At 40.7% G+C, this 25,693-nt stretch overlaps 1 protein-coding gene across 1 annotated transcript in view; it reads left to right on the top strand.

Annotated features, from left to right (window-relative positions):
• Positions 1–25,693, top strand: part of thsd7aa (thrombospondin, type I, domain containing 7Aa) — a 172,232-nt gene that overhangs the window by 61,063 nt on the left and 85,476 nt on the right. Inside the window, exons 2-3 of the mRNA XM_076106377.1 lie at positions 20,758–21,392; positions 21,675–21,880. Of these exons, the coding sequence (XP_075962492.1) occupies positions 20,758–21,392; positions 21,675–21,880 (841 nt within the window). The remainder of the gene's footprint in view (positions 1–20,757; positions 21,393–21,674; positions 21,881–25,693) is intronic.

Genomic DNA, 25,693 nt, shown 5'->3' with positions numbered 1-25,693 from the left:
ATATGCAGGCTGCATACACCGAACACGCCTCACAGCATACACACTGCGGTAAAATGATTCCCACACTCTTTGAACTGATAACTTGAACAGCAAAGTGTCATATAGCATTTCATTTGTGTTTGCCATCATCCAGGAACAACACAGCCTGATCTCTGCTTTGAATAATTCATCACTTACAATATGCTGCCAGACATTGACTGGAACACGAGACAGGACTGGTAGAAATGTCAATGAGGTTTCATTTTTGTCACATTATACTTCAAGGTGCCTTCAAAGTAGCCTCTCTCCTACGACAGTAAAACACAGAGGAGATATCATCAGTGGCTTTAAATTCCAACGCAAAATGTTAAAACAGTGCTTATTACTCCTATTAAGGTTATTAAGGTTGATGTGTTAAATTCAATTTAAAAATGATAGTGAATGAAACAAAAGCAGCCAAAACTGATCTCTTTGTAAATATGTATAATCTGTGTTTGTGGTTCATCAACTATGAAATGCATGATACTCACTGGCAGTCTGACTGATTTACAAGGCCGGTGCTCAGTGTGTGCTCATTGGCCCGGTGGCCCCGATCCGCTGAGCTAAGGCTACTAAGCAAGGCTGTGTCGGTGCACACTGTGCTGATTCTATTCCTGTCAGAGTGGGAAAGCCTCTGACACTGTACAGTAACTCTCTACTTAAACACAAGATAATAATGCTACATAGTACTACTTTGGCTACTGCTACAACAACTACAAGAACATATTCATTGGTTTGGATGAAACATCCCACAATAATCAGTTCACAGTCTAAGGTTTAATATTAATGAGCTTTCCAAAGCATACCGTGTGTTTACACTAGTCTTTTAACCAGCATCGTGTTTACTGGTTGTTTGCAGTGTTGGGCAGTAACACATGACTGGGTAACATGTTACATTATATGATTATTTACCTACCAGACAATAATGTTAAAATTGTAAACAAAAACTCTGTATTATGCCCAATGTCAAGATTATTTTTGAATGTCCGTTCTAACATTTAAGACTAGGAAACTAGGAAATTGACCAATCAACAGTAATATTACACATACATGACTTGTATTTATTAAGGGAGTTAAACCTTTAACTCAAAGCAACAAAACCAACATATTGAGGTAAAAGAATATCTTCATAGTTATGTATTGTTCCAACACCAACAGAAGACCAGATCTCAGAACTAATCTACTCTGCAGTAAACAGTAGACTGTGATCAGGCGAGATGCTGGTTCATATCCTACTTCAGTCTGCAATTCACAAGAGGAAAGAACTATTTTTTCAATCAAATTATTCACACAAAGAGCAAAAACTGCCTGAGGGAGCACTCCACTTAAACAGAGTGAAAATGCAAGAAATGATTTGCTTCCTCTCTTGTTAGGCAATAACTGAGAGCTTGTGAAACATAAACAATGAAATATTCATCCTTCAGGCCCTCTCAGCGTTCACCTTCTACACTCTCCCTAATCACTACAGTTCAGAGCGAGTTAAAGGCTCCATCAGAAGAACTAGGGAAGGGCCTTGTAAGTCGTTCTTTATTCATAGCTCATCCAAGTACCGCAATCTAAGCCTGGAAAGTCACTGACTCATAAATCCTGTCAAAGGCGATTTCGATTCAGAGACGCACTGAAGGACTGGCTGTTTTCTGTGTCATATTCGAGCCGCTGGGTGTGTGATGGTGTCGTCTCTACCCATGCAGGGAATCCCCTGGTATCATCGTCTCCACCCCGCTGTGTTCACCAAGCCGAGCAGCCCTCACCTCCACCTCGCAGCCAGACGAGGCTGCTCTGATGAATATTCAGAGCTTTTTAGGAAGGGTTTAGAGTTGATTCAGAGCAACTGAGGCTCAGCATGCTCATCTTTATGACCTTGTCTCACGGATACTCGTCATTAGTATTCAAAGCACAGAGAATGTTCAGTTCTATCTGCCTCATTATTGTCACTTAGAAAAACTTGTGGTGAAAAAGTTGGAATACTTAAGTATCTTTTGCAGCTGTAGTAAGAATGGACCTCATGCAAGAACATTTTCCTATTCTCATCTTAACTTTTCTCAGTGGGCAGTGACAAACGTAAAGAGGGTGAATACCAACTGTGTGTAAATGATGGTGTCTGGGGACAAAATCAACAACATAGTATCGCGATATTTTGCTTCGGCAAGATTAGCGATACACAAACGCAAAGTATCGATCTTTTATTATATAAACTATTGATATAGCAAATGGGGATGTGGGGATTAATCAATTTTGCCATTAGTGTGGTTATACAAGTCACGGATTCCTTAGAGTTGAAGAAGCTACGATATCGATGGTGTCCTGATTCCTGCATTGAGACATGTTTGTGTGTGCGGTGAAATCGCCTCTTGCGCGAGTCAAATCACAGGTGTGTGTGCATCGGTTTAATTTGTGTGTGCCACTCATCTGCAGCTTTGAGAAGAAGAGTTTTAAAAATGTCAGAATTAATCAACACTCCAGCCATATGTGCAGCAGTGTGGGAGCATTTTGGTTCTAAAAAACGAGCAGGGAGTTATGTGAGCCACGGATTAACTACACAGTTGGTGAGAAACTTGAATACAGTTGCTTGAAGGAGAGGTTTTGACAGGAATATAAACTAGATATTAGAGATGAATTATGAACTGTTTTTCCTACCAGTTTATAGTACATCATTAAAACTTCCAGAGAAGTGAGATGGACAGAAGCAAAACATTATCTTAATAGATAAAACAGACATAATTAGCATTTACAAAAAAGGTAATGAATCGTAATATATGTTATCTCAATATATGGCAAAATGTTTAAAATCGCAATAAGGATTCAAGGATTATTTATTGTCATTATACGACACAGGGATGCACAGTGGAATTCAGCTGCAGCTCATTTGCAACACAAGTAAAACATGACAAACTAAACAACAACAGCAGTACATTCCTGTAGTGCTTTTTTGAATTTGCATCATGAGGAATGTAAACAGCAGCAACAGAAACAACTCTCCGGCCGACATCTTCACATTACAAATTCGACATCAGGAAAACATTGTCCATGAACTGTGACTATGTTTGAGCACCGAGCATCACGATGTCACCACAGAGTCCTCTCGTCCCACCGGAGTCCTGCGCTCTGTCCTGCTGTCCGCCCGTCATCTGCATCTTGATCTGGGATGAACGATGGTGTCAGGTCTCTGTGAAGATGTGGGCTCAACAGTCACCGACCTCCTGCTGCTTTCATCCATCTTATTTTTCTACTACCGGACATCAGACAGCCAGGAGCATGCTAGGTAGTGGAGTATAGCCGAAGGTCCTAGCTGGGATAGCTTAGCTTCCATCTCGACTCTCCTCCCTCTCCTCAGGGCATTTTGGTGGCGTTTGGTTCAGCAGGTCTGGCTGGTTGGTCCCTGTGTCAGTGTGGGTTCTCCGGCTTCCTGAAGGTTAGGTTAAAAAATTGTCCTTAGGTGTGATTGTGAGTGTGAATTGTTGTCTGTCTCTTTGTATCAGCCAAGTAGCCTGGCTACCTGGGATAGGCTCAAGCCCCCCATGCGGTTACAGATGATGGAATGTAAAGTAATGTAATGGATTGATATTGATATTGTAGTGTTATACATTAGGCAATTTAAATGAATGGTAATATTGTTAGGATATAATAATACATTCAGAGTTATTGTAATAATAATAATAATAAGTAATATTGTGAATTGTACAGTCAAACCGGATAATGTCAACATCATTATGAATTGTCATTTATATATAAAGGGGTTTTCAAACTGAAAATTGCTTTAAGAAATGAAATATACAATTCATTAGTGAAAGACTTGGGCTTGGCTAGTGGGAAACTAATTGCACATGAATGAGGCACGTTCTCCTGAATCACTCACACAAGCTGCTTAAGAATGAATCTGTTCACAAGTCCTTGCATTAAGTCCAATGATTTATGTTTTCTTACATCTTAAAGATGTCTGAGTTCTCTGGTTTGCGATTCGGGAGAGAATAGCACATCTCAATCTAATCTTTCTCAGTTTTAAGCACAGAGCGGGTGTCAGGTTGTGGTTGGACTAGCGTAGCAATAAGGCTGGACGCGAGAGGTAACCGGTAGACTGTTTCTGTCCAAAGTGAAACATAAGCTTATTAGCACCTATTCAAAAAATGGCGATTTTGGCTGGATAAGCCACTAAATCTGATGCCTCTGTCATGTATTGAATACATACAATTATGATTTTATCTGAATTTATATTTTATATAAAAATAATCACATATGTGCAGTTTTGTTACATTTTTTGAATTGGTTGGATGTTTTCTGTGATGAATTAGGATATGTGCCTCTTCGTAAGCGGACACCCCCATCCACCGCCCAAATCACCCCCTCATCCATTGTCTCATCTCACCTCACTCCCAGTGACATTTAAGCAACCCCCCCTCCCATCCCACCGCCATCATCCCTGCCACCCTTTGTTCCCCTCCAGTCTGCACAGGTCTGTCTCTACCCTGCACCCTCTCCCACAGAGCTTTAAGCCTTCTTATTCATTTCACCACATATTAAAAGAACTGGATTTAATAACCTACTGATTTCATATTATGTCCATTTACGTGATGAATATGAGCCCTTTATTAAACCTTTACTAGGTCCAAAAGAGCGCGTCATTGACATCCATTCACGGAACCCTGATATTAACATTTTAATAAACTGGCCCCCAATACTGACTTATGGTGATCATCATATGAGGATTGCTAAAGAAATTGAAATGATCATAGAAACAAATCCTCCCACTTTCATACCAGCTGATTTAATTTGCTATTCCCGCTCCTACCAGCTTATTTAGATGTTCTTGTTGCCGTAAAGAAAAGGCTTCATGACCTCAGCTTGCTGATGACATACATAACAGTTACCTGCAGTTATTTGCCATGTCAACCTTTATTTGCATGACAAGAGTTGTGTTTAGTATGCAATTTGTAACATAGCAGTTTTTAGGAAATTGTTTGTTGGCTTCCAGTGATTCATATTCATCATGCATAGTTGATGGCAAATAAAACAACATGGGTTTGACAGGGCAATTTTCTCCTCCTTGTGTCAATAACACAGTGTGTTCAGAGTAATGATTCCTTCAGTTTGAGTTTTTGCAGGCTGTGGGGTATCTATGTATGGTATGTTTGCTCAGCTATGGTAGTTGTATCTGTTGACTAGAATTTTCAGAATATCAAACAAGTAGTTTTTTCACAAGTGCTCATTGTTTATAATAACTTTTTATTACAAGCTTTTCCAGAATTCCTATTAGCAATAAGATGATCGGACAGGTTGTGAGCAAACCCCCAATATAGTCAAACTTATTTAAAAGTGAGAACAGAAGCAGTAAACAGTTTTGTTGTAGTTTACAGATACAGTTCAACCAGTCACACTATGGGTGCTTTCCCCCCCGTGGGTTACATTTTGATGTCAATATTTTTTGCCACGTGTACTTTCACAAAAAATGCAAATATAACATGGGAGAATGTTTTTTTAACAGGACGTTTTTTTCTGAGCTTTTGTGATGCGAAGAAAGGCAAAACACACTATAGTGTACAACAACAGTGAGTCTTGGTAGTCCAAACTAAGCTGCCAAACTTTATTACTCCTCTCAACCCTGACAAAGGCAGCGCAGAACAGATCCACTCCTTCTGTTCTTACCTTCCACAATAAAAGCTCTAAACAAATACATGGCTTAACTGTTTACTAAAGGGATCTAAAATTCACTAAGAGCATTTTGCTAAAAGGAAACTCAATCAAATAGCTTACAGTAGCTTAGGCTATACAGAAATTTACCTCAGAGAGACTGCCAGACGCTGCTCTGAGTCAAGATTTCTGTGTTGCAACTGTTTATATTTCGTCTTATCCCCATGTTTCTTCCTTCGTCAGACTTTGTTTAGGAAACCCTTCTCTTCATCACATCATTGGATGTGTTCACATAAGTAGATACAGCGTTTTAATAAATGACTCCAATAAAAGCTTTACAGAGGGACAGTTCTTCATCTCTCTGTCTTTTTAGGCCCATAGAACCCATCCATTCCTCTGGCTCAGCTGGCCAACTCCTTATATTGTCCACATGAATGGCACAAATGTATAATTGAGACGGTCAAATTGTGGTCAAATAATAAGTATATTCATTGTTTACAGTTTACTGTTGTTGTTTTTTGCAATACCTGTGGACGGGAAAAGTGTTTTTTGACCAGAGGGTGCAGCCGAGCGTTGCAAGGACAATGTTCAGTGCCAGCACAGGAAGTCCTTTATATCCAGAGTCCCAATCATAACCATGAGCTGGCGGCCCTTTAACCTTAACCAATTGTTGTAGCTGGATCTCACTGTGGTTGCCATACACAGGTTGTAAAAAGAAAAAAACATTGATATTAAATGTAATCTGGGGTTTTCAAATCCAATTAATCAAATGTCAAAATTCTTGTCTGACAATAGGATTGATGGCTTTTAGATTGAGCCCATAGACTGTATATAAGAAGTGGACATTGTCGTCGTGACGTCACCCATTGGTTTCTTTACTCCCCTTTTGGAGTTTGGCGTTTTGGCTGTCGCCATCTTGGATTACGGATGTTGCCATTTTGACTTTTTGCAACCAGTAAACAGAAGTTACCACATTTGGAATGTGTAGGAGTGACGTAGAGACACCGTATACGACTCTGGTAGCGGTAGCAACCTGTCAATCACCGTGTAGCCCCGCCCTAAAGCATCCCCTGCTTTATGGTCTGTTTGACTCTAAATGAACATCATGCTGCATTGAAGAAGACTTGAAACTAAAGATTGAGACCATAAACTCATGTTTACAATGTTTACTGAGGTAATAAATCAAGAGAGAAGTAGAGTCATTTTCTCATAGACTTCTATACAACCAGGCTTGTTTTACAAATTTAATTCAAGTTTAAGTTTTGCATGCAATTTGTATGGTTATGGTAGAATGACAGGTGGGAAAGAACAGGTAGAGCAGGGCATGGACAGAAACCACTGTTGGCATTTCCCATGTTGGCAAGCAGAGTCTTATAATCACATCAGGACAAGTGGATTAGTGCCAGCCCTGCCTGCAAAGCTGGTGACTACAGCCTCAGCCACCAAGCTTTTCTCACAAACACCCCCTGGCTCATACTCTCTTTTTCTGTCAATTGTATTTCTTTTGCCACCCCCATTCCTTTCTCCCTCATCCTCAGGGAGTGTATCTCCCCATGTTTCCCAGCCAAATCCAATCATGTTAGCCTCTCCACTTCCTGGTCCTGGCTGACTGATGCTTTTTCATCTAAAGGGCAGATTTCACAAGAAAGTCACCCTTCTATCTCCTCTGATGCCATTCGTCCTCTCCCTCTCCACCCATGTGTCTTCTCCTCCTCCTCCTCCTCTTCCTCCCTTGGGCCTACTATTTCTCACTGAAAAGCCTTTTCAGATCAACCTCACCCGAGCCCTCAGGTGTCTTGATAAGGTCGGCAGCAACTCAAAGCATGATGGTTCCTCATCTTTTCTCACTGCTTGGAGATCATCCATCCACACAGACACACCAAATGCTTTTCTTTGTCCAAATATATTTACAAGGCCAGCCCCAAGGATATGTTTTTTGAACAGCAGCTATAATACATTTTTAGATTTTTCCTTAGCGTGGCTGTGCATCATTTATTTCAGTTGAAATGGCAAGAGAAACATTTAGGGTAATTTAATCACAGAGGAGGGATATCCAGATCCAATAGCTGCTTTTTTTTCTTCTATCCATGGCAGAACCCTTCAGTCACAGTGCCTGTAAGTAAAGAACAAAAGAGAAACCTTAACATCTCGGGGCTGACGGGTTTTAGGGGGGTTGTCAGTTGCTATCATTAGGGGAAACACACGAGGAGTGATTGTTTTCAGTGGAGCTCAAGCTGTCACAGCAGACATGGTCAGCTGGGGTGTTAATGACGAGTAGTGTTAGAGTAATGGGATGTTATTACAGACTTAGCACTGAGTAGCTATGTTCGCTACTGTCTCGCTTCATCTAATCTCAACAACTTGACATTTCATCTTGTGGAGGAATGATCAACAGCACGTTACTATATCAGCCCCTCTGTAACCTGCAACCAAGGAACTGACCATCTATAGCAAATGATTCGACTCTTCTCTTTGAGGGAGCTCATAAAACAATGTGAGCAATCATAAGGGTTCTGCTGTTAAAACTCCACCCTTAATAGACACATACATGAACTTGAAATCTTGAACAACACAAAAAGCTTTACCTTTTTTGAAACACAGGAAAACACGGCGAAATATACAGACTCCTTTCCCACTGCCAGTAGACAAGTCTTTCTTTCTGTTTTACAAACGCGCAGGAAAACCGGAGAAGTAAAGAGTTGAAGGCAGCAGAGAGGCCAGTCAAAAGGCCTCTAGGGTGATTACTTCTTTTTCGTCTCTCTTACTTATTCAGTCTCTCTTCACACCCGGTGCTGACTAATTTGGAACAATGTTCTGCTTCATGCTTCGTATAGATGAGCTTGTCACCTCTCAATCTGACGGCCGTAACGTGAGCGCAAGGACAGACGAGGCGCACGGTAATAACAGCACAACACAACAGGGTTTGTTTGCTAAATGTAAGCAAGTGCTAATAAGTTAGCAGATGGCTACATAGTCTAGTTTATGGCCATTGTGATATTATATATCGACCGATATTCCATATATATAAATATCAGAATCAGAACCGTTTATTGCCATGGTATGTTGAACATACAAGGAATTTGGCGTGACGGGAGGTGCAAACATTTAACAATCAACAACAAGCAGTGCAAGTAGAAACATATTCAAATGTACAGAGAGATATAAAATAAAGTAAGATATAAAATAAATGAAATATAAAATAAAGTGAAATATAAAATAAAGTGCACAAATGAACAGATGACAGGACTATAAACAAGTGAGATGTAAGTGTAGTGTAAGAGTGTCGAGTGTAATAGAAGGGATGCAGGGGAGTGACCGGTGGGAATTTGTCCTGGGGATGACAGAGTCAGTGGGGGTGTATTTCCCCATGTTTCCCATATACATATATATATATATATATATATATATATACAGTTGTTGCCTTTGTGGTTTCACAATGTGGGACACCATGTCACTAATTTATAGTATTCAATCACATCATCATTACATGTATAAGGCAAACAACAGATGAATTGAAAGTTTACAATCATTAAATCACAACCAATGAGCTGCAATGAGCCATGATAGAGCAAATGTGTGCCATGTCATGAAAATACTATGAACTTACTTATACTGAATCAGATCTTATCGAGATAGTGCTATATTCAACTGTATTGTATTGTTGCATGGTTCATTTAATTTCTTTTTGTATTTTATCATCTTGAAGAAGGGAAGAACGCACACCCCTATAGACAGACTCCCTCTGCGGCTAACGCCAGCTCTGTCAAGTTAAACGCTCTTAAAGATTACCATTATGTAGTAGTATATTTGATTGCTTGCTGCATGAATATCAATTAGTAATCATAACAGTGGAACACAGTGTGGCTGTGAGTGGGTGGCAGTGTGTAATTAATCCTTTTGAAAACACTTGAGATAAATGTGCTCTTAACTCTCGTCAGTCACTCGGGCATATTTAGTGGGATAACTAGCATCTGTTTTCTGCTTGAGTAGAGTTGTAGCATCAGCACCTCCATGTGTCTGTGTAAGTGTGCACCCCTCCTCTGAAGTCTTCTGTGTTGTTGTTGATGGCATACAGGTAGCATACAGATGAGTCACAGTGAGCTGGCAAACACGCTGCCCTCTGCTCGTCTTCTACGAGCAGCAGACGCAAGAAGTCATTAAAAAGAGCTCCATCATACGATATCTGAATGGCACTGGTACAAATATCTGGAAGTCTGACTTTGCTCTAAAAGCATATTAGCTTGGTTACTTTTCTTAAAGGGTCAGTTCACACAAATCACACACACACACACACACACACACACACACACACACACACACACACACACACACACACACACACACACACACACACACACACACACACACTCTGAAAAACAACCAAACTGGAACTCTCTGATCACACAGTGTTTATATTTGTTTTCAGAATTTTATGACAATTGAATCAGTTTTTGCGCTTCACCTAATTCGTGCTCATCTGCCGATCATTCTGATCATTTTCAAGCCTGAGCAGAAAAACTATTGGATTTGAAACACGGGGTGGTAGTAGGGCTGCGATTAAAACTATTTTGATAAGTGATTATTCTGTGGATTATTACTTTGACAAATTATTCATTTTATTAAAAGAAAAAAAAGCTACATTTCATAATTTCTAGCGTTTAGTAAAAAAACAACAACAATGCTATTACCTGTCATCCTGTACAAGGCGCTTTCCATGCAATAAAAAAAATGAAATGGAGATTGGGAATGAGAATATCAGATGTTTCTCAAGTTTCTGTTGTGAAGAGGATTCATTTTAGACTCTTACTAAAGATTATATATTTCAAAAATGTGTTATACTCCAGTGTTTCCCACCTAATTTCAGCAAGTTCAAATTTGCAAAATCTGCTGTCTCAGCAGATTTGTATCCGGTTTGATGGACAAACGCAGGATATCAGGTTAATTTAGAAACAAACGTAACGGACAGAAATTCTCTCTGTGTGTATTCTCAGGTTTTGTGATATATCAATAAAAGTGCTATATTGAACTGTATCGTATCATCTTGAGAAGGACAAATGCACACCCCTACTAGACAGCCCTTCCCTCTGATATATCAATAAAACAAATTAGCTTTAGCAGGGACACGGCTACATTGATCCATCACGAAACTGAGAGAAAACAGACTGAAGGTATTTCTGTCTGTTATGTTTGTCTTTAAATTAGCCCGTAACTGCACTTTTCTTCGCTCTATCGCTGCCTCGTAATCAACAGCGTAGGATCAACACGGGTGCACATTTCTGTTCTTTTGAGAATAAGTACTTGCTATTTTCATTTGTACTTCAAAAAACAATTCTGGCATTTAGGCTTCAAACATCATAAAGGGGGTGTTCAATTGTGAAGATTATCTTGCTGAACATAACGTGTTAGTATGTGTTTGGCAAAGAGCTTATTTTCTGCAATAATCCAAAATCCAATGGAAAAATCCCATTTGATTTTTGTCAAGGGAATCAATGCGATGCTGACTTCCGGGGTTGGCCTACAAAAACATCTCATCCCTTCTCTTTAAATAGATAGTCATTACATTCTGACCCATTCATGGTGAATGACTACATTGCACAGGAAAATATATACATATAAGTCGTATGTTTCTGGTGAAATGTATTGATTAGGCACTGAGTCTTACCTTTGCCAGTGAACTTCAGCAGTGTTTCTGTAGCTGGTTATATGTGTTTGTTAGCAGCAGAAAGATTTGCCCTTTACTCACATTTACAGAAACCTCCCAGAAATCCTTTGTTCATCATTGTGGGGACCAAGCTACATCTGTCTGATCAGAGTATTGTTCCAATCCTAGGGAACACAGCAGCAGCAGGAGTTTCAGCTGATTACTACAGGGTCCATGCCAAGACAGCCTTTCTTTCTTGATTGCATAAATACTACATTTATACACAGCTCAAAATTGTCTTTAAATCTGTTTTCTTGTGATTTAACAGTGTGAATGCCAAGTCAAAATATATTGTTTGTGTTTTAAGGAGATATATTGTCTCTGCATGTTTCCATATACTTTTGTGTCCTGCTTCAAAGTGTTTGGAAACATAATTATTGCAACAGTTGAACATCATTCTCTCCTTTTTACGAATCACATTTCTAAAGGTCAGAATAAGCCAAAGAAAAACTAGAATCTTGGCAAGAAAAGGTGAAAATAAATGTAGTCGCAGTTATATGATTACTATGAAGAGCTCCGATAAGTACTACACTCACTCAAACATATGGAGGAGCTTTACCACCTTCAGAGGATGAATCTAAGGGTCCAAATCTGTTTGTACACAGAGTCTAGAGAAGGAAATGCCATGACAGTGCAAAGTACAAAAGTGATTTGGGCTAACGATAGCATGCAACGCTCTATGTTGAAAAAAAAAAATAATAATAATAATATATATATATTGACTATGAACTTAAAGTTAAGTCAATAGTGTTCATCGTCTAAAGCCATGGATGCACTTGTAGGCATATACCTTAAAAGGCAGATTGTTGGTTTTTGGCCATACAAACGTTTTTATGTTGGTTTCGCTCAACTTTGCGTTGGAATTGTGAAAAAAAAAGTCTTGAATAAAACGCAGACCTTTTACTAAAAACGTTGAAGAATAAAGTGAGTACCTGCTTGGATTTGTTTTATGTATGAATGGACAACATGCCTGCTATCAGCAGCTGCAGTCCAAAATTGATTAAATCCATATGGATGCAACGATGATAATTTAAAAAATATGAATATATATATATATATGGTCCTTATTGAAATTCTGACCAAGGCAAAAAAACTAAAGAAAACACACAATACAAGTCAGTACCATCTGTTCATGTTCTGCTTCAGGTCCGCGTTACAATATCCAAAGCCCAATGCAGCATTTAACAAGCAGCAGTCTGCTCTGCGCTGCTGTTGTGAAGCTGTTTTCCATGTAGCAGCGAGACTCCCCAAATGAGCCGTGTAATGTCCCCCCCTGAAAGGGATGGCTACGCTATTCTGACAAGCCTTATGAAAGATGAATGAACGCTGGTTTGTTTGAGCTTCTGGTGCTTCTCCTTACCTTCTATCTAATATACTCAGCAAACTGTAGCCAAGTCATTATTCTCACCATGCTCTTAGGTTACAAACTAAACACTGTCTTAACACCACATATTGTCTTTGGATTAGTGTTCACGGCTTTGGTAATGCTTCATGAATCCCCCCCATGTGAGGTCTGGCTCTTACAAATTGACAAAATCCAGTCATATTGCGCTGTTGTGTTTGGAAGGCTGACACTGGGATTCTGTAGAAACCGATCTGTTTTCATGCTGTACCTTCCATCAACTAGCAGGGGGTCTTTGCTGACCCTGGGACCAAACAGACCACTGTCCTGTGATTTACGTACAAGCTCCTCTTTGAAGAAGACGTCTGTAGATCAAAGACCAGAGGCACTCAGCCAGAGTCGCTATACAGCTTCCTGAAAGCAGTTCACCCTGAAACAGACAGGGAAGGTGGTGAAGATTGGAGCAGACAGATCGTAAGCAGTGAAATATGATGATATGAAACACCGTTTCCCACATGTGAGGCAATGTCTACAATAATGTGGATACATCTGAAACAGGGTTCTTTTTTTCACTCCCACTTTCGGGTTTTCATTTTAAATCTTTCCATCCTCGGTGTTGAAGGTGTTGAAAAAGGTTTAAATATCTTCTCTTCCTTTTCTATACGTGTTGGTTGATAGTCCTGGTTGATAAACAGATGCATTACCCTCATGATTGGTTAGAGAGTGGGGATGAATGGGAAGGCCATACATGTTACCTTTTGAACAAGGCAGACTTGAATTAACCATATCTTCTTGTTTCATCAATTTGATCAGCATTGCCTTGTGTGACATTGTGCATGATGGAATTAAGAGGAAAAAAAAGACTTAAAAAATAATAATGAAAGGCACAGCTGCAAGAAGTCATACTGAAAGCATGAGAGTGGCAGTAAGAATGTTCAAGAATGAGACAGAGACGGAGAGGCCAGAGAGAGAGGATAAACCAGTTAGCTTGTAGGTCTGCAGTGATATCAGTATCATAATGCTTTCCCTTGAGCCCATGAGGCTCGGCAATTCTAATGTTGTGAAAGCTGCCAGGAAAAGCTGTGTAATGCAGAGAAGCACCAGAGGCTGGCAGACACGATTTAGGGCTATTAGGTTCATTAGGTTGGTAAAGTCTGTATGACGAATCCGCTGCAGAATATGGAGTCTTGAGGTGGTACAATACCCCAGTATAGCATGGCGACGTAATAGGCAAAATAGCAAAGCAAGCAGCATACCTGTGTAAATCGTGACAAATATAGTGTTGGCAGACACTACATGTAGCAACTCACTGGTGGGCCAGGAGGTACTGCCAAACGGTTAGTTCAAATAAGAATTTGATCATTTGGTAATGTACAAAGCTAGTTATTTTTATATCTAAATGTGCTCAACAATTCACATTAAAACACAAACATTCAGTGGCCGGTTAAGTTTGAATATCGACACGCAAATCACGGCACAACATCAGGGACTGACATGTGTTTTGTCATTGTAAGCTAGTTAATGCCGAGCTGTTAGCTAGATACAGTATAGTGTGTGGTGTCTTAAATTGCTGTACAAAACATTTTCATATCTTTGCATCAGACTTTTGGTTCAGACCTAAGTCTAAGATTATCAGAATCTGCAATCTCTGGCAGACATTGTGAGCCCTTTATGAACCCTTTCCATAAGTCAGCATAGGATGCTAACTTAGCCTAAGGGAATTACCCACAAATCATTGCAATGTGACGTTAAACACGGGGTAACCAGTGGACGCATGGAGATGTAAAAAAAAGGTAAACAAAGAGGACGGCTCATGTGTGTTCAGCCTGGAATATTAAATGTACTCAGAAACATCAAGGGTTAAAGATGGAAGATAGAAACACATGAAATCAGATTATATGAATGACCTCATCTTGTGAGGAAAGAGCCTGAAGACTTTCAAATCAGGGAGTACAACGTATAAAATAAATACATACATCATATCTTTTGTCGTTTTCATGGGAACGTGATATGTTGCAGCAAAGTGCTGTCCCGTTCATATTTACACCATCTCAAGCCCTCACAGTCTCTCACACTCACCCACTTACCAGGTGACGTCAGTAAGTCCCTGAGGGTTCAGGGTTTGAGGCTTTAGGGGGGACGTTGGGACTGGGCCTCTTAATTGCATCCACGTTTCCCTCACTTGTGTCTTTTCCTGTGAGGAGAGAGGAAACAAGGACATATGTTTTAAGAGAAATGAGATCCTCTTTCCTCTGAAGCGTCACGTGAAGTGATGTTCGTTTCTGATGAAGGCGGATCAGCTGATCACAGCTGGATCAGCTGTCAGTCGGCTTTAACAGCTGTAGAGGCCTTTGATAATTATGTAACTCATATCAAGCAGCATCCAATCAAATAACTGATGAACAGAGAGGGGGCGTGTCGGCCGTTAAAACACTTCCTGGAAGGCTGCTCTAGTGCGTCGTCGCTCATGGCTTCTCAGAGATCCCTCCTCGCCCCTCGGTCCAAAGATTTCCTCCTAACGTCTATTGATCTTGACCCTTGACCTCTTAGGAAAACGTCACTGGGTCAAAGAAAGATGTGAAGAAGAATTCACGAGGAGTTAGGAAAAGCCAACTGTGGTGTTTAGAGAATCCGACTCTACTAAGCTATCCATCGGGTTTGAAACTATTGCAAGAGTTCATGCGTCGTGTGGTTGGATGCACGTATTTAAGTTCAGCAGGCAGCCTTGCAGTGACATTACGAATTTTGGTGAGAAGCTAAACGATATGGTAATTATGTCAAAACAAGGTGAAAGGAAAGGAGCTAATAAAGGAAGCATTGAAGCACCTTTCCTTAGCATTCAGATAATTATAACAGCTCTTATCATGGCGGCCACTTAGATACTTCCGGGTGATTTGACTCAGTTAGGAACATTCCGAAGCAAAAGGGACTTTTCTAGGAGCACTGTATGTAAATAAAACCAATTTTCAGAACAGTAACACAGTCTGTGGTACCAGAAAACTTCAAACATAAGAGAAAGGATTCAATCATTTGCTGGCTGTTTATCTTTGCAGACGGCCTGTTATTATGGATTTACAGCTGAATAGAAATTCTTCATTTGACTGTGTTGCTCCGCATGAGGGCATCCAGTGGTTAATGATAACCTTTTCACAGTCCCTTTATCGTGGATAAATGTGTTCAACATGAATACAGATTGACTGCCTGCTGCCGCTCTCATTTATCTTGCCTTTCCATCTAAAAGCCATTGGTGGGATGCACATCTCACACTGGTTTCCATTATCTCCTGTAAATGCCAATCCCAATCTTCTGTTTGGCATCATGGGGAAAGTGGGAGGGAGACCAGGTAGGAGGTCTGGGTGGTGTGTCCAGAAGGAGCAATCTCATTATTGGGGAGCGAAATCATTTCACACAGATCTCAATTGTCTTGTGCTGGCAAGCTACAGAGGAGATAAACCTGTTGAGAAACATCATGAGGAGAAGCTTTTTTCCTGCTCCCCTGTGGCCTGACACCTATTAAGTGGACTTATCTCTGAATAGTGGACATGAATGTGTGTTGCAGCTGCAAAGACATAATTTACTTCCTTCAAAGATCATCCTTTTTTCACTCTATTGATTTGTATCAATCTGCTGAGCAAGTAACTCAAATCGAAAATTGAATTTTATGAGAAAGTCAGGGGATCAGGGTCAATTTTGTGTGACACTTTGTGTATAGAGTGCAACCTGAAGCCTTCTCAAGGCCCAAGCCAACTGCTGATGAAAGCCAAACCTGTTCTCACTCCCATCAATCATTTGACGATCACAGCAACTGATGTAGTATAAAGACAGTCTGTGTAGTGCAGGGGGGGGGATCGTAGGCCGAGTCAAACATGCACAGGACTTTCACGACCGCTGTTTGTGTCCCATTTGAAAAAACGCCAACTTATTTTAATGTAGTTTTGTTACGTACCAATCGTAGTATTTTATGTAAAAAACATAATCATTTTAACCCAAACAACGATCTATTTCTAAGGCCAACCAAGTGCTTTTGTTGCTCTAAAATTAACCAAGTAGTTGCATAATGAAACAGAAAACATAAGTAAACTACATTTTGAGAAGAGACTGTATACATGTAACAAGTGGAAACTGTACGTTTCCTGTGCACACGCAAGTATATTTTCAAAAGACACTATGCATGAAATGAGGGAAACTGATCTACCTTCTCCTGTCTAAAATCAAGGACCCATTGTTTAAAAAAATGCAGTCAACAGTTTGCTGCAACTGTTATCACTGCGAGGTGCCATGCAAGAATGGAAAGCTTGACAGACGTAGCAACCGTAAGTAAGAGGGATGGGATTCAGCAAAGGCTCTTATATGGTTTGTACATCTGAGGAACCCGCAAAATTGGGCTGCTGAGAGTGTGATAGAGACCAATCCGTATTTCATGCTGTACCAGTGTTCTCAGTAGAAGTCACTTGTACTTTAATGGTGCTGATGTGGGGAGGAGAGAAGCTCACAGTAGAGCCCTGGGGCTGAGGATCATAGGACTGTGTGGTGGACTGTGGCTACCAGCAGAAGCTGACCTCCTTTACTGATTTTCTTTTTTCTCACTGGTCCAATTAGCCCGTTCACCCACTCTTGCTGTTGATGTTAATGCTGTATTCTTGTATTCACTTTTTGGAAGTTCCTCTTCCTGTTGATCCTTCCTTTTCATTTTTCCTGAAAACACTGCTTGGCATTTATAGTTTGATACCATGTTCATGTCTCATATCACACTTACAAATATAAATCTGGACAAAACTGTTTATGACAATTAGGACAAACAAGACAGGACGGACTGGGGCTAGCTGGTTAGCATGCTCATTTCAGTGGATATCTCTGCAACACAATACACAGACGTCTTTGACAGAACATCTTCACATTCTAGTGATAATGTTAGTTCATCTTTTCAGTTCAGTTTTCTTGCCAGTTCCTTTCTTGCCATAACGGACTACTTTAGGGTGGCGAACAGAAACAGTTAGGCTAGCTGTTGGTGGCTACTAAACACAGCTGCTTATTTATAGCTAATGTCTCATTTTGTATTCTTCACGTTTGGTGGTGTAGAGGCTTTCAAGCTATTTAAAGGTGCTTTTGACAAAGCTCGGCTGAAAAAACAGCAGTAATATGTAATGACAAATGCAACTAATCACTTTTGCTATTGAGCAGTTAGTAAAGTAATTATCTCTGAGGTCTTCTTTATTTGCAGTTAATAGAAACCAGCTCCGGTCAGTGTAACAACAGCATTATTGAGGGGTGTGAGTAGATGTGTGACATCTATCCTGGAGTTTCAGCCTTGTTGTCGCAGTGCCCTTCATGCCTCCTGGCTCCTCTCAGTGGGTGATAGGCGATGTAGGCCAGCGTTGGTACAACCATCCTCATTTAGTTTTATTACGCTCACCATCGGTCTGGCGATAACCGTGTCATTCATGGGCATGGAGCTTCCTGTCGAGGAGGTAATACTCTGTGGCTATAAAGACGCTGGGCCTCTTTACAGTGCTGGATGTGGATGAATACTCCAGCCATAATGTTTACTCAGCCTTGCAGCATTTAGCCTTTTCCCTATATTTCATCTCATTACTGACAGAATAGGCATCATTAAATGTTGCATTAAATGAGTGGTGTGCCTCAGAAATCCTATTCTTTCTGTGGTGTAAAGAGCATAATGGCAGCTGGTCAGAGATGCCAGATCTGTGACTGCAGCTGTCTCTTGTGTCCGGGGCAGTTCTTTGCTCCCACTATTGATTTGTATTGATCCAGACCTCGTGCCTGCAACTGTAAACTAATACAGCCTGCTGGTTCTTCCGTTGACATTTTCATTGCTGTATCGAGTGAAACCATAAAGCACTGTTTAATGCAGCCTCTGCCTTTATACTCTGAGCACAATGAATTATAGACAGTTAAAGCTGATTCTTTTTCATGGCTGCTCTCACTGGGAGTTTAGACAGTCTGGCAAATCATACCATTGAACACAAATTTAATTTGCAATCGCAGTTTTGAAGTCCTCTTTCAAGCCACTTCAGCAGCGGTCTGCAGGTTTGGTGGATCCATCACTTTCAATGGATTCGTTCGATGGATTGACATGAAGCTGTGCACAGACATTCAAGATCAGGATGGATGAGGTCTGCTGACTGTGCCGATCCCCTGACTTTTTCTCTAGCGCCACCATTAGGTTGACATTCTTTTTTTTGATTGAAATACCTTGACGACTATTGGTAAGGTTGACATGGAATTTGGTGCAGAGATTTAAGGTTTCCAAAGAATGTATTACAGTACTTTGACTTTGGTCAGCCCCCACATTGTTATCTAGCGCCACCATCAGGTCAAAACATTTTGCTTATCTACTAGAAGATCTCGACATCAAGGCATGCCACGAAGATCTGTACAGACATTCATGGTTACCACAGGATTTATCCTTGACTTAAAAACCAAACATACTGCACATAAATGTTAGGAAGAGAAAAGTACTTGCTTTGGCACACAGACAGACTCTAGGCTGCACTTTTTTCATTTGCTAAAATGTATACACACAAAAAACATTAATACAAGTTTTTCTCATCGAAATATGTCTTACACAATTAGAAATGCAGCAGAGGCCGTGCCCTCAATAGATCACACGTCACTGTCCAGTTCAGAATAGAATTCTTGTCAGTTTTTGCACTTTGACCAGTTAAACAAAATAAATCAAATCCAAAGATGTTCAATACCGACACCAAGTGTAGTTCTGGCAACAGTTTTCACTTCTTGGGTATTCTCCATTGTTGTATGACGAACCTGGCATCGGTTGACCAGGACCCATTGGGTTCCCACTGCAGGGCCTCGGTGCTGCTGATGGGAAGAAATGACCCACTTCTGCTCTTTGATTAAGATGCCTGTGATCAGCCATGGCTTCCTTCTCTTACCACCATCAGGCATCATGGTGGTTCACAATGTTTTAACCAAGAGGTCAGAGGCAGGAATAAATTCAAATTCAGGGACTGATTTTGAATTATTATTATTATTATTATATTGTTTGAGCTAAGCCCTCATCATTGTACTGTTTTTAGCAACTTTTCCCAGAGATCTCATCTCGAAATAACGGTGAGGGGAAGGATGTGACATCTTTTCCACTGCATTTCATGTTGAAGTTTTAATTTCTTTTTGCTTATGATTGCTTAATGTAGGCTTCATTCAGTGGAAAGTGAATGGTGCCAAAGGTCATTTATGTTTTGTTTTCTTTGTGAGTGTGTGATGATTATTAATGGATCTGGATATAACCGATACAATTTTTCAATTATATAAGAATTATTTTGTGGTCTTAGTGTAGCGAACTCTGCAATCTTATAGGTTCAAAATAGCTACTTTGTGATCATGGGAAAACCTCATTAGTGTCTGAGTGATGCTCTGCAGACTCTGGACCTACACAGGTTCCCAGCATTGTAACAGCAGTCATGGCTAATGATAGCAAAGGCCATTCATCATATCAGTTCATTTTTATGTTGTATTGATTGAGTCTTCAGCTGCTCTGCATCTGCTGCGCTCCGAACAGGGCTTTTGTGTCGAAAGTCAATGTTTACTTAGAATGATAATTGCATTCTCATAAATCCAGTGAAAGTGCAATCACAGTATTGCACTCCGAAGCACTTAGGCGAAGTGGAAAGGCAGTAGGGTTGTCTTTAGAAGGACTTTAGAACTACAAATAATACCCTTTTTCTGTGGAATATTAAAACTTGCTTTTGATTGATATTTTTTGCCTGTTAAAAATAGTTCTGATTGATTGATTACAACGTAGGTCTTAGATCTAGGAACATGGGGACATCTCTGCCACAAAGTCTGGTGGGACAAAGAACACCAGCAGTCAGATGAACAGACAGGTTGTAACGGGCCAAAGGTTTATCCTGACTATCTGACTATCTATCGGATGTAAACCTGAAAGTGTTGGTATACCTTTGTGTTCCCTTCTGAATATGTTTGGCTAACGTTGGGGTTTGATGTCTGACTGTTTTACTGCTCTTTTACGAGCAAGGTTGTAATGCACTTTGACCTTTCCTTGACTTCTCTTTTATCTTACTCTTTACAGGTCCGTGGGGTCGTTGCATGGGCAGTGAGTGTGGACCCGGCGGCAGCCAGAGCAGGGCGGTATGGTGTGCCCACTCTGAAGGCTGGACCACCCTGCACACCAACTGCGTCCAGACAGAACGGCCTGACAACCAGCAGAGCTGCTTCCGAATGTGCGACTGGCACAAAGATCTGTACGACTGGCAGCTTGGTGCCTGGAACCAGTGTGTCCCGGTGTCGATGCGCAGTGCTGGGGTGCAGCGCCCTGCTGTGTGTACCCGGGGAGAGGAGGGCATCCAGACCCGTGAGGTTGGCTGTGTCCAGAAAGTGGATGGTGAGCCGGCAGAAGACGCAATCTGCGAATACTTTGAGCCTAAACCACGCCTAGAGCAGGCCTGTCTTATCCCTTGTCCATGGGACTGTGTGGTATCTGAGTTCAGCCTGTGGACTTACTGCTCTAAAACCTGTGGAATGGGCCTACAGAACCGGATCCGCTTCGTTCTGGCTCCGCCACTGTTTGGTGGGGCAGCCTGCCCAAACTTGACTGAATTTCAGACGTGCCAGCCAGGGCCCTGTGAGGGAGAGGAGAGCCTTTACAGCCTTAGGGTGGGACCATGGGGGCCCTGCTCTGTCCCAATGCCAAGGCAAGCCAGACAAGCGGACAAACCACCCAGAGATAGTGACGAACTATCCAAGGAAACTGATAAACTTTCCAAAGAGGGTGACAAACAGTCCAGAGAGGGCATCAAACTGTCCAGTGAGGGTGACAAACAGCACAAAGAGGGAGACAAAAGGTCCAAAGAGGGTGATAAACTGTCCAGAGATGGACACAAACCATCCAGACCCAACAGAAAATTGGGAAGGGCAAACAGGAAACCAGATAGGCCATCCCGACAGGCGGATAGGCCCAAACGACAGAAAAAGGCAAAAAACAAAGAGAAGAAAGAGAAAATGAGAGAGAAAGTCCGGGAGAGGTTAAGGGAGAGGGGTAAGGTGAAGGACCCTGAGACCAGAGAACTCATCAAGAAGAAGAGGAACAGAAACCGTCAGAACCGGCCAGGTGGAAAGTTCTGGGACCTGCAGGTCGGCTACCAGACCAGAGAAGTGACCTGTGTGCATAAGAGTGGAAATGTTGAAGCGCTCAGGTAACAATGACTCAAATACATTTCCTTATATGTCGTCTCGCATCTATAATGATGTGTTTCTATGCAATGCCTTTGTGTGACTGGACATTTGGGCTTGTCGTAACTTTCTTTACAGGCTACATTATAACTTGGTTTTAGTAATAAGACTAGAATAATGGTTACATCTATGACAAGGCTAAATCATTCTATTCTCAGATTAGGATTAGGTTTAGGTTAAGGTATTGAAAGCAGTCAGTGGATGGCCAGTGATTTCAAAGAGTTTGGAATTAGATGTTCAGGTCAGAGTTATAATATATATATACACACACACACACACACACACACACACACACACACACACACACACACACACACACACACACACACACACACACATATATTTTGTTCTTATTGGACCAGAAGTAGTGAGTCCTTTGTGTAGTTTGTCAAAAAGTAAATAAGAGGTGGTCGGAGTGGTGGACTTTTTTTTCGAAATCACAGTCCCTAACTTTCGGTGTGACTGACTTTTTAAAAACATTTTCATGATATGATGAAAAGGGAGATAATATTTACAAATGTCACATTTATGTGTTATACATTTCATTGCCCTTTGAAGAGCTCGTACTGTTAAGCTTGTTGACATATTTTCCCAGCGAGGGATGTGGCTTGTTTCTTGTTTCTTGTCAGAGCCTCGTGAGCACATTCCAGCTCACAACACTGTCTGTGGCGCTCAATCGCTTCACGTATCAGGGCTCATAACACTCAGTTAAACCTTGTAAGCCTTCAGTTGTATCTCTTGACTTCTGCCTTGAATCTAATATTTACTCAGGGCTAATTGAGATTATTCTAAAATCCTACATGAAGGCCTGAGTTCAATTAGAGGAATCGTTAATAGCATCTATGTATAATTTATAATCCCACAATACATGGCCTAAGCACCAATGGTCTTAGCAAGAAGTCTGTTTCAGTGAGTCAATGTTGAACACATTTCATCTATTCCACTTCCTCAGTGTACATAGAGCTTCTCCCACCTCAATGATGTGTCAAAGCTCGAGGATGTACAGTCTCAATGCATGTTTTTCTCCAGCTAGGTCAATGTCCATGCGACGTCTGAGAGCCACGTTCTTTGTTAGGAGATGGATGGCCTTATTCTGTCTCACTGTGCTTGCTCGGCTCTAATAGAGGCCACTGAGCAGCGTCCATCACATCCTGAGAAAAGCATGGCTCTTGTGTTACATTTGCTTTTAACGCCTGGAAGAAGGTCAGAATCCATAAAACATTCAAACTTCAAGCAAATGCCACTCGTCATGATCCAGCCTTCAAGTAGCATATTATGTTTGCATGATACACACAGGACTGATATGTACTTTGGAATATTTATCCAAAAGATAAGCACATATACACATACTAACTCAGGCCCTGCCCTAGTTAAGTACAGTATCACGGAATGCACAGTTGGCTAAAAGCTTCAAAGAGGCTTACTTGATAGTGATGATCATATTAATGTTTGGTTCAGCCCAGAGTCTAGTTTATTTACAGTTGGAGCCATCACTGCGGGAATTTCAAATTTGATCTGGTGGCTAAAAATACTAATTATCCCCATGTGTCCAGGCTTTTAAATGATTATGATATTAGAAAAGACCATCCTCTCTCTTTCTCTCCTGTTCCATCTGTCAGAAAACATGTACAACCACGAGCGAGTCAGATCTGACATGAGCGCACTACACTACTTGTTCTGTTGTTTGCTGCAAGAACCAACAGAACAGTCTAGATGTGCTCCAGTTATATGAGGATGTGAATACCCAGCGGATTAACTTTATATTTCATGTAAGGTTAAGGTTTAATGAGTTGACCACAACACATTTTTGTATTTCACAGTCAAACTGTATTACGGTGTTGACAGATGAAAATATGCATTACACAATATTCTCTACAGGGATGTTGAAAGGATTTCAAACAGTCTGCAGCTTTGATGAACAATTCACAGTATCAATATGGCAATAACTGTCTGACACATAAAGCGTATCAGGTGAAACAATCAAAGTTACTCTGTGAAACATGAATGCAGTCCTCACAGTAGCTGCGGATACTTTCGTTACATTAGAAAGTACTTCGTAGCATCAGTAACCCTACCCTCAGTTATGTTGACACGGTACACGAGTACTTCTATTCCAAGCAAGTTATTCCCTCATTTTGAGTCACTGGTCTGATGTAACTAGAACAAAGCATTTCAGTGTTGAGAAGTATGAGAACAAATGATGGGTTTGAACATTAAAGCATGTCAACATGTTGTGGTAGAAACCCAAAATACAAGTATGAAGCTGAAATGAGGATAATATGTTTCCTTTAATGTATCTGAATTAGAAAACAGTGTTTCATTTTTTGGGCTCCAACATTTCCTTCATATGTTACTATTGGAATGATTGTGATGCTCCACACAACAACAGCTCAACAAGCTGTCATGTTACGAGCACACGCTATCAAGTGAACTGCATCAATGCAGGATTTTGAAAGTCTATCAAGAAACTAAGTAGTTGGGTTGTTTTGAAAAGTCATGAAAAATGACGTATTTTGTTGTGTAATTTGGAGGACTTGCAGCTGCTGACCAGCAACCACATTCAATTCACAAGCAAGCAAAAGAGGAAGTTCATCACAAGTCATTCTAAAGCTTCATTTCTTTTAAGTATGTTTCAAAAAAAGTGCTTGTCATCACATGTTGTCTGTAAAGCTGTAAGCTTTATAGTCCATGATCACAATTGCCTCCAGACACGGCGGCTCTGGCTTCACTAGAATGGTTGCAGGAGAACTGTAATAAACATTTTTAAAAACACATAGTTTGTTCACAAAGCTTCAGAAAACCTACAGAAGTTCAGAGAAGTTGAGGAAAAATTCAACTGTTGAGACTCAAAGGGAAGAGAACCAGAGGAGAAGAAGCCATGTGTCATTATCCCAAATGGCCTATCAGCCGCTACAGAACACACAGAGAGAAACACAAGTGTCTTTCAACTCCTCAGCAATCCCATCATCAAACAAAGCCATGGTGCTGCGAAGCAGCCGCTGAAAATACACATCACAAATTGTTTGGGTTTGTAATGAACAACTTTCAAACCCTGTTCATCACATTGGCTGACTCAGACAAAGGAAAGCTGCAGGATGCACAACAGCATTTCACCAGTCGTTTTACATCTGTGTAATCCCTAAACAACAGACACTTTGGTTCTTAATCCACACTACAAATGTAAAGGCATTCTAACACACAAGCAAATGCTGCTCTTGTCTTTTTCTCTGTCTTTACCTGCTGCTGTATGTGTGGCTTTCTGTGGACACTGATGTCAATATCATGCTTGTTATAACATGACTATAGCCAGCTTTAATTATCATCCAATCTTGGATCTTCAATCTTAAACTATTTTGTGTTGTTATTTCGGGTTAGGCTAATAGCCTATGTGCCAAAGTCGCATGATTATTTGCATTTCAAATTTGAATCCTTGAGACTTTCATTGTGTCATTGATACCTTCAACAGCCATCAAATAGATTTGTATTCTGTAATCACCTCTTCATATGATGTGTTAAAATACTATGTTTGTACAGTATGGTATTCAAATTCAAAATAGATTCAATGATCATAGAATGCAAGTTTACGACACTTCTGCATTTGCTTCACTTTTCACAACGGGAGGTTGCCATCTGGCAATGAGACATGCATGAAGTAGAGATGATGTGCGAGACAAATGCCATTACTAATTTAATTATATCAGAAGTCCAGTATTACTGTGTCAGACAACATTGTTGATAGACATATCAATACCGCATAGGAGCCAATCCGAGCATAT

The sequence above is a fragment of the Anarhichas minor genome, unplaced genomic scaffold (assembly GCF_050575085.1).
Source record: "Anarhichas minor isolate MPS153535 unplaced genomic scaffold, ASM5057508v1 ptg000033l, whole genome shotgun sequence".
NCBI lineage: Eukaryota > Metazoa > Chordata > Actinopteri > Perciformes > Anarhichadidae > Anarhichas > Anarhichas minor.
This window is presented reverse-complemented; position numbering and strand designations above follow the sequence as displayed.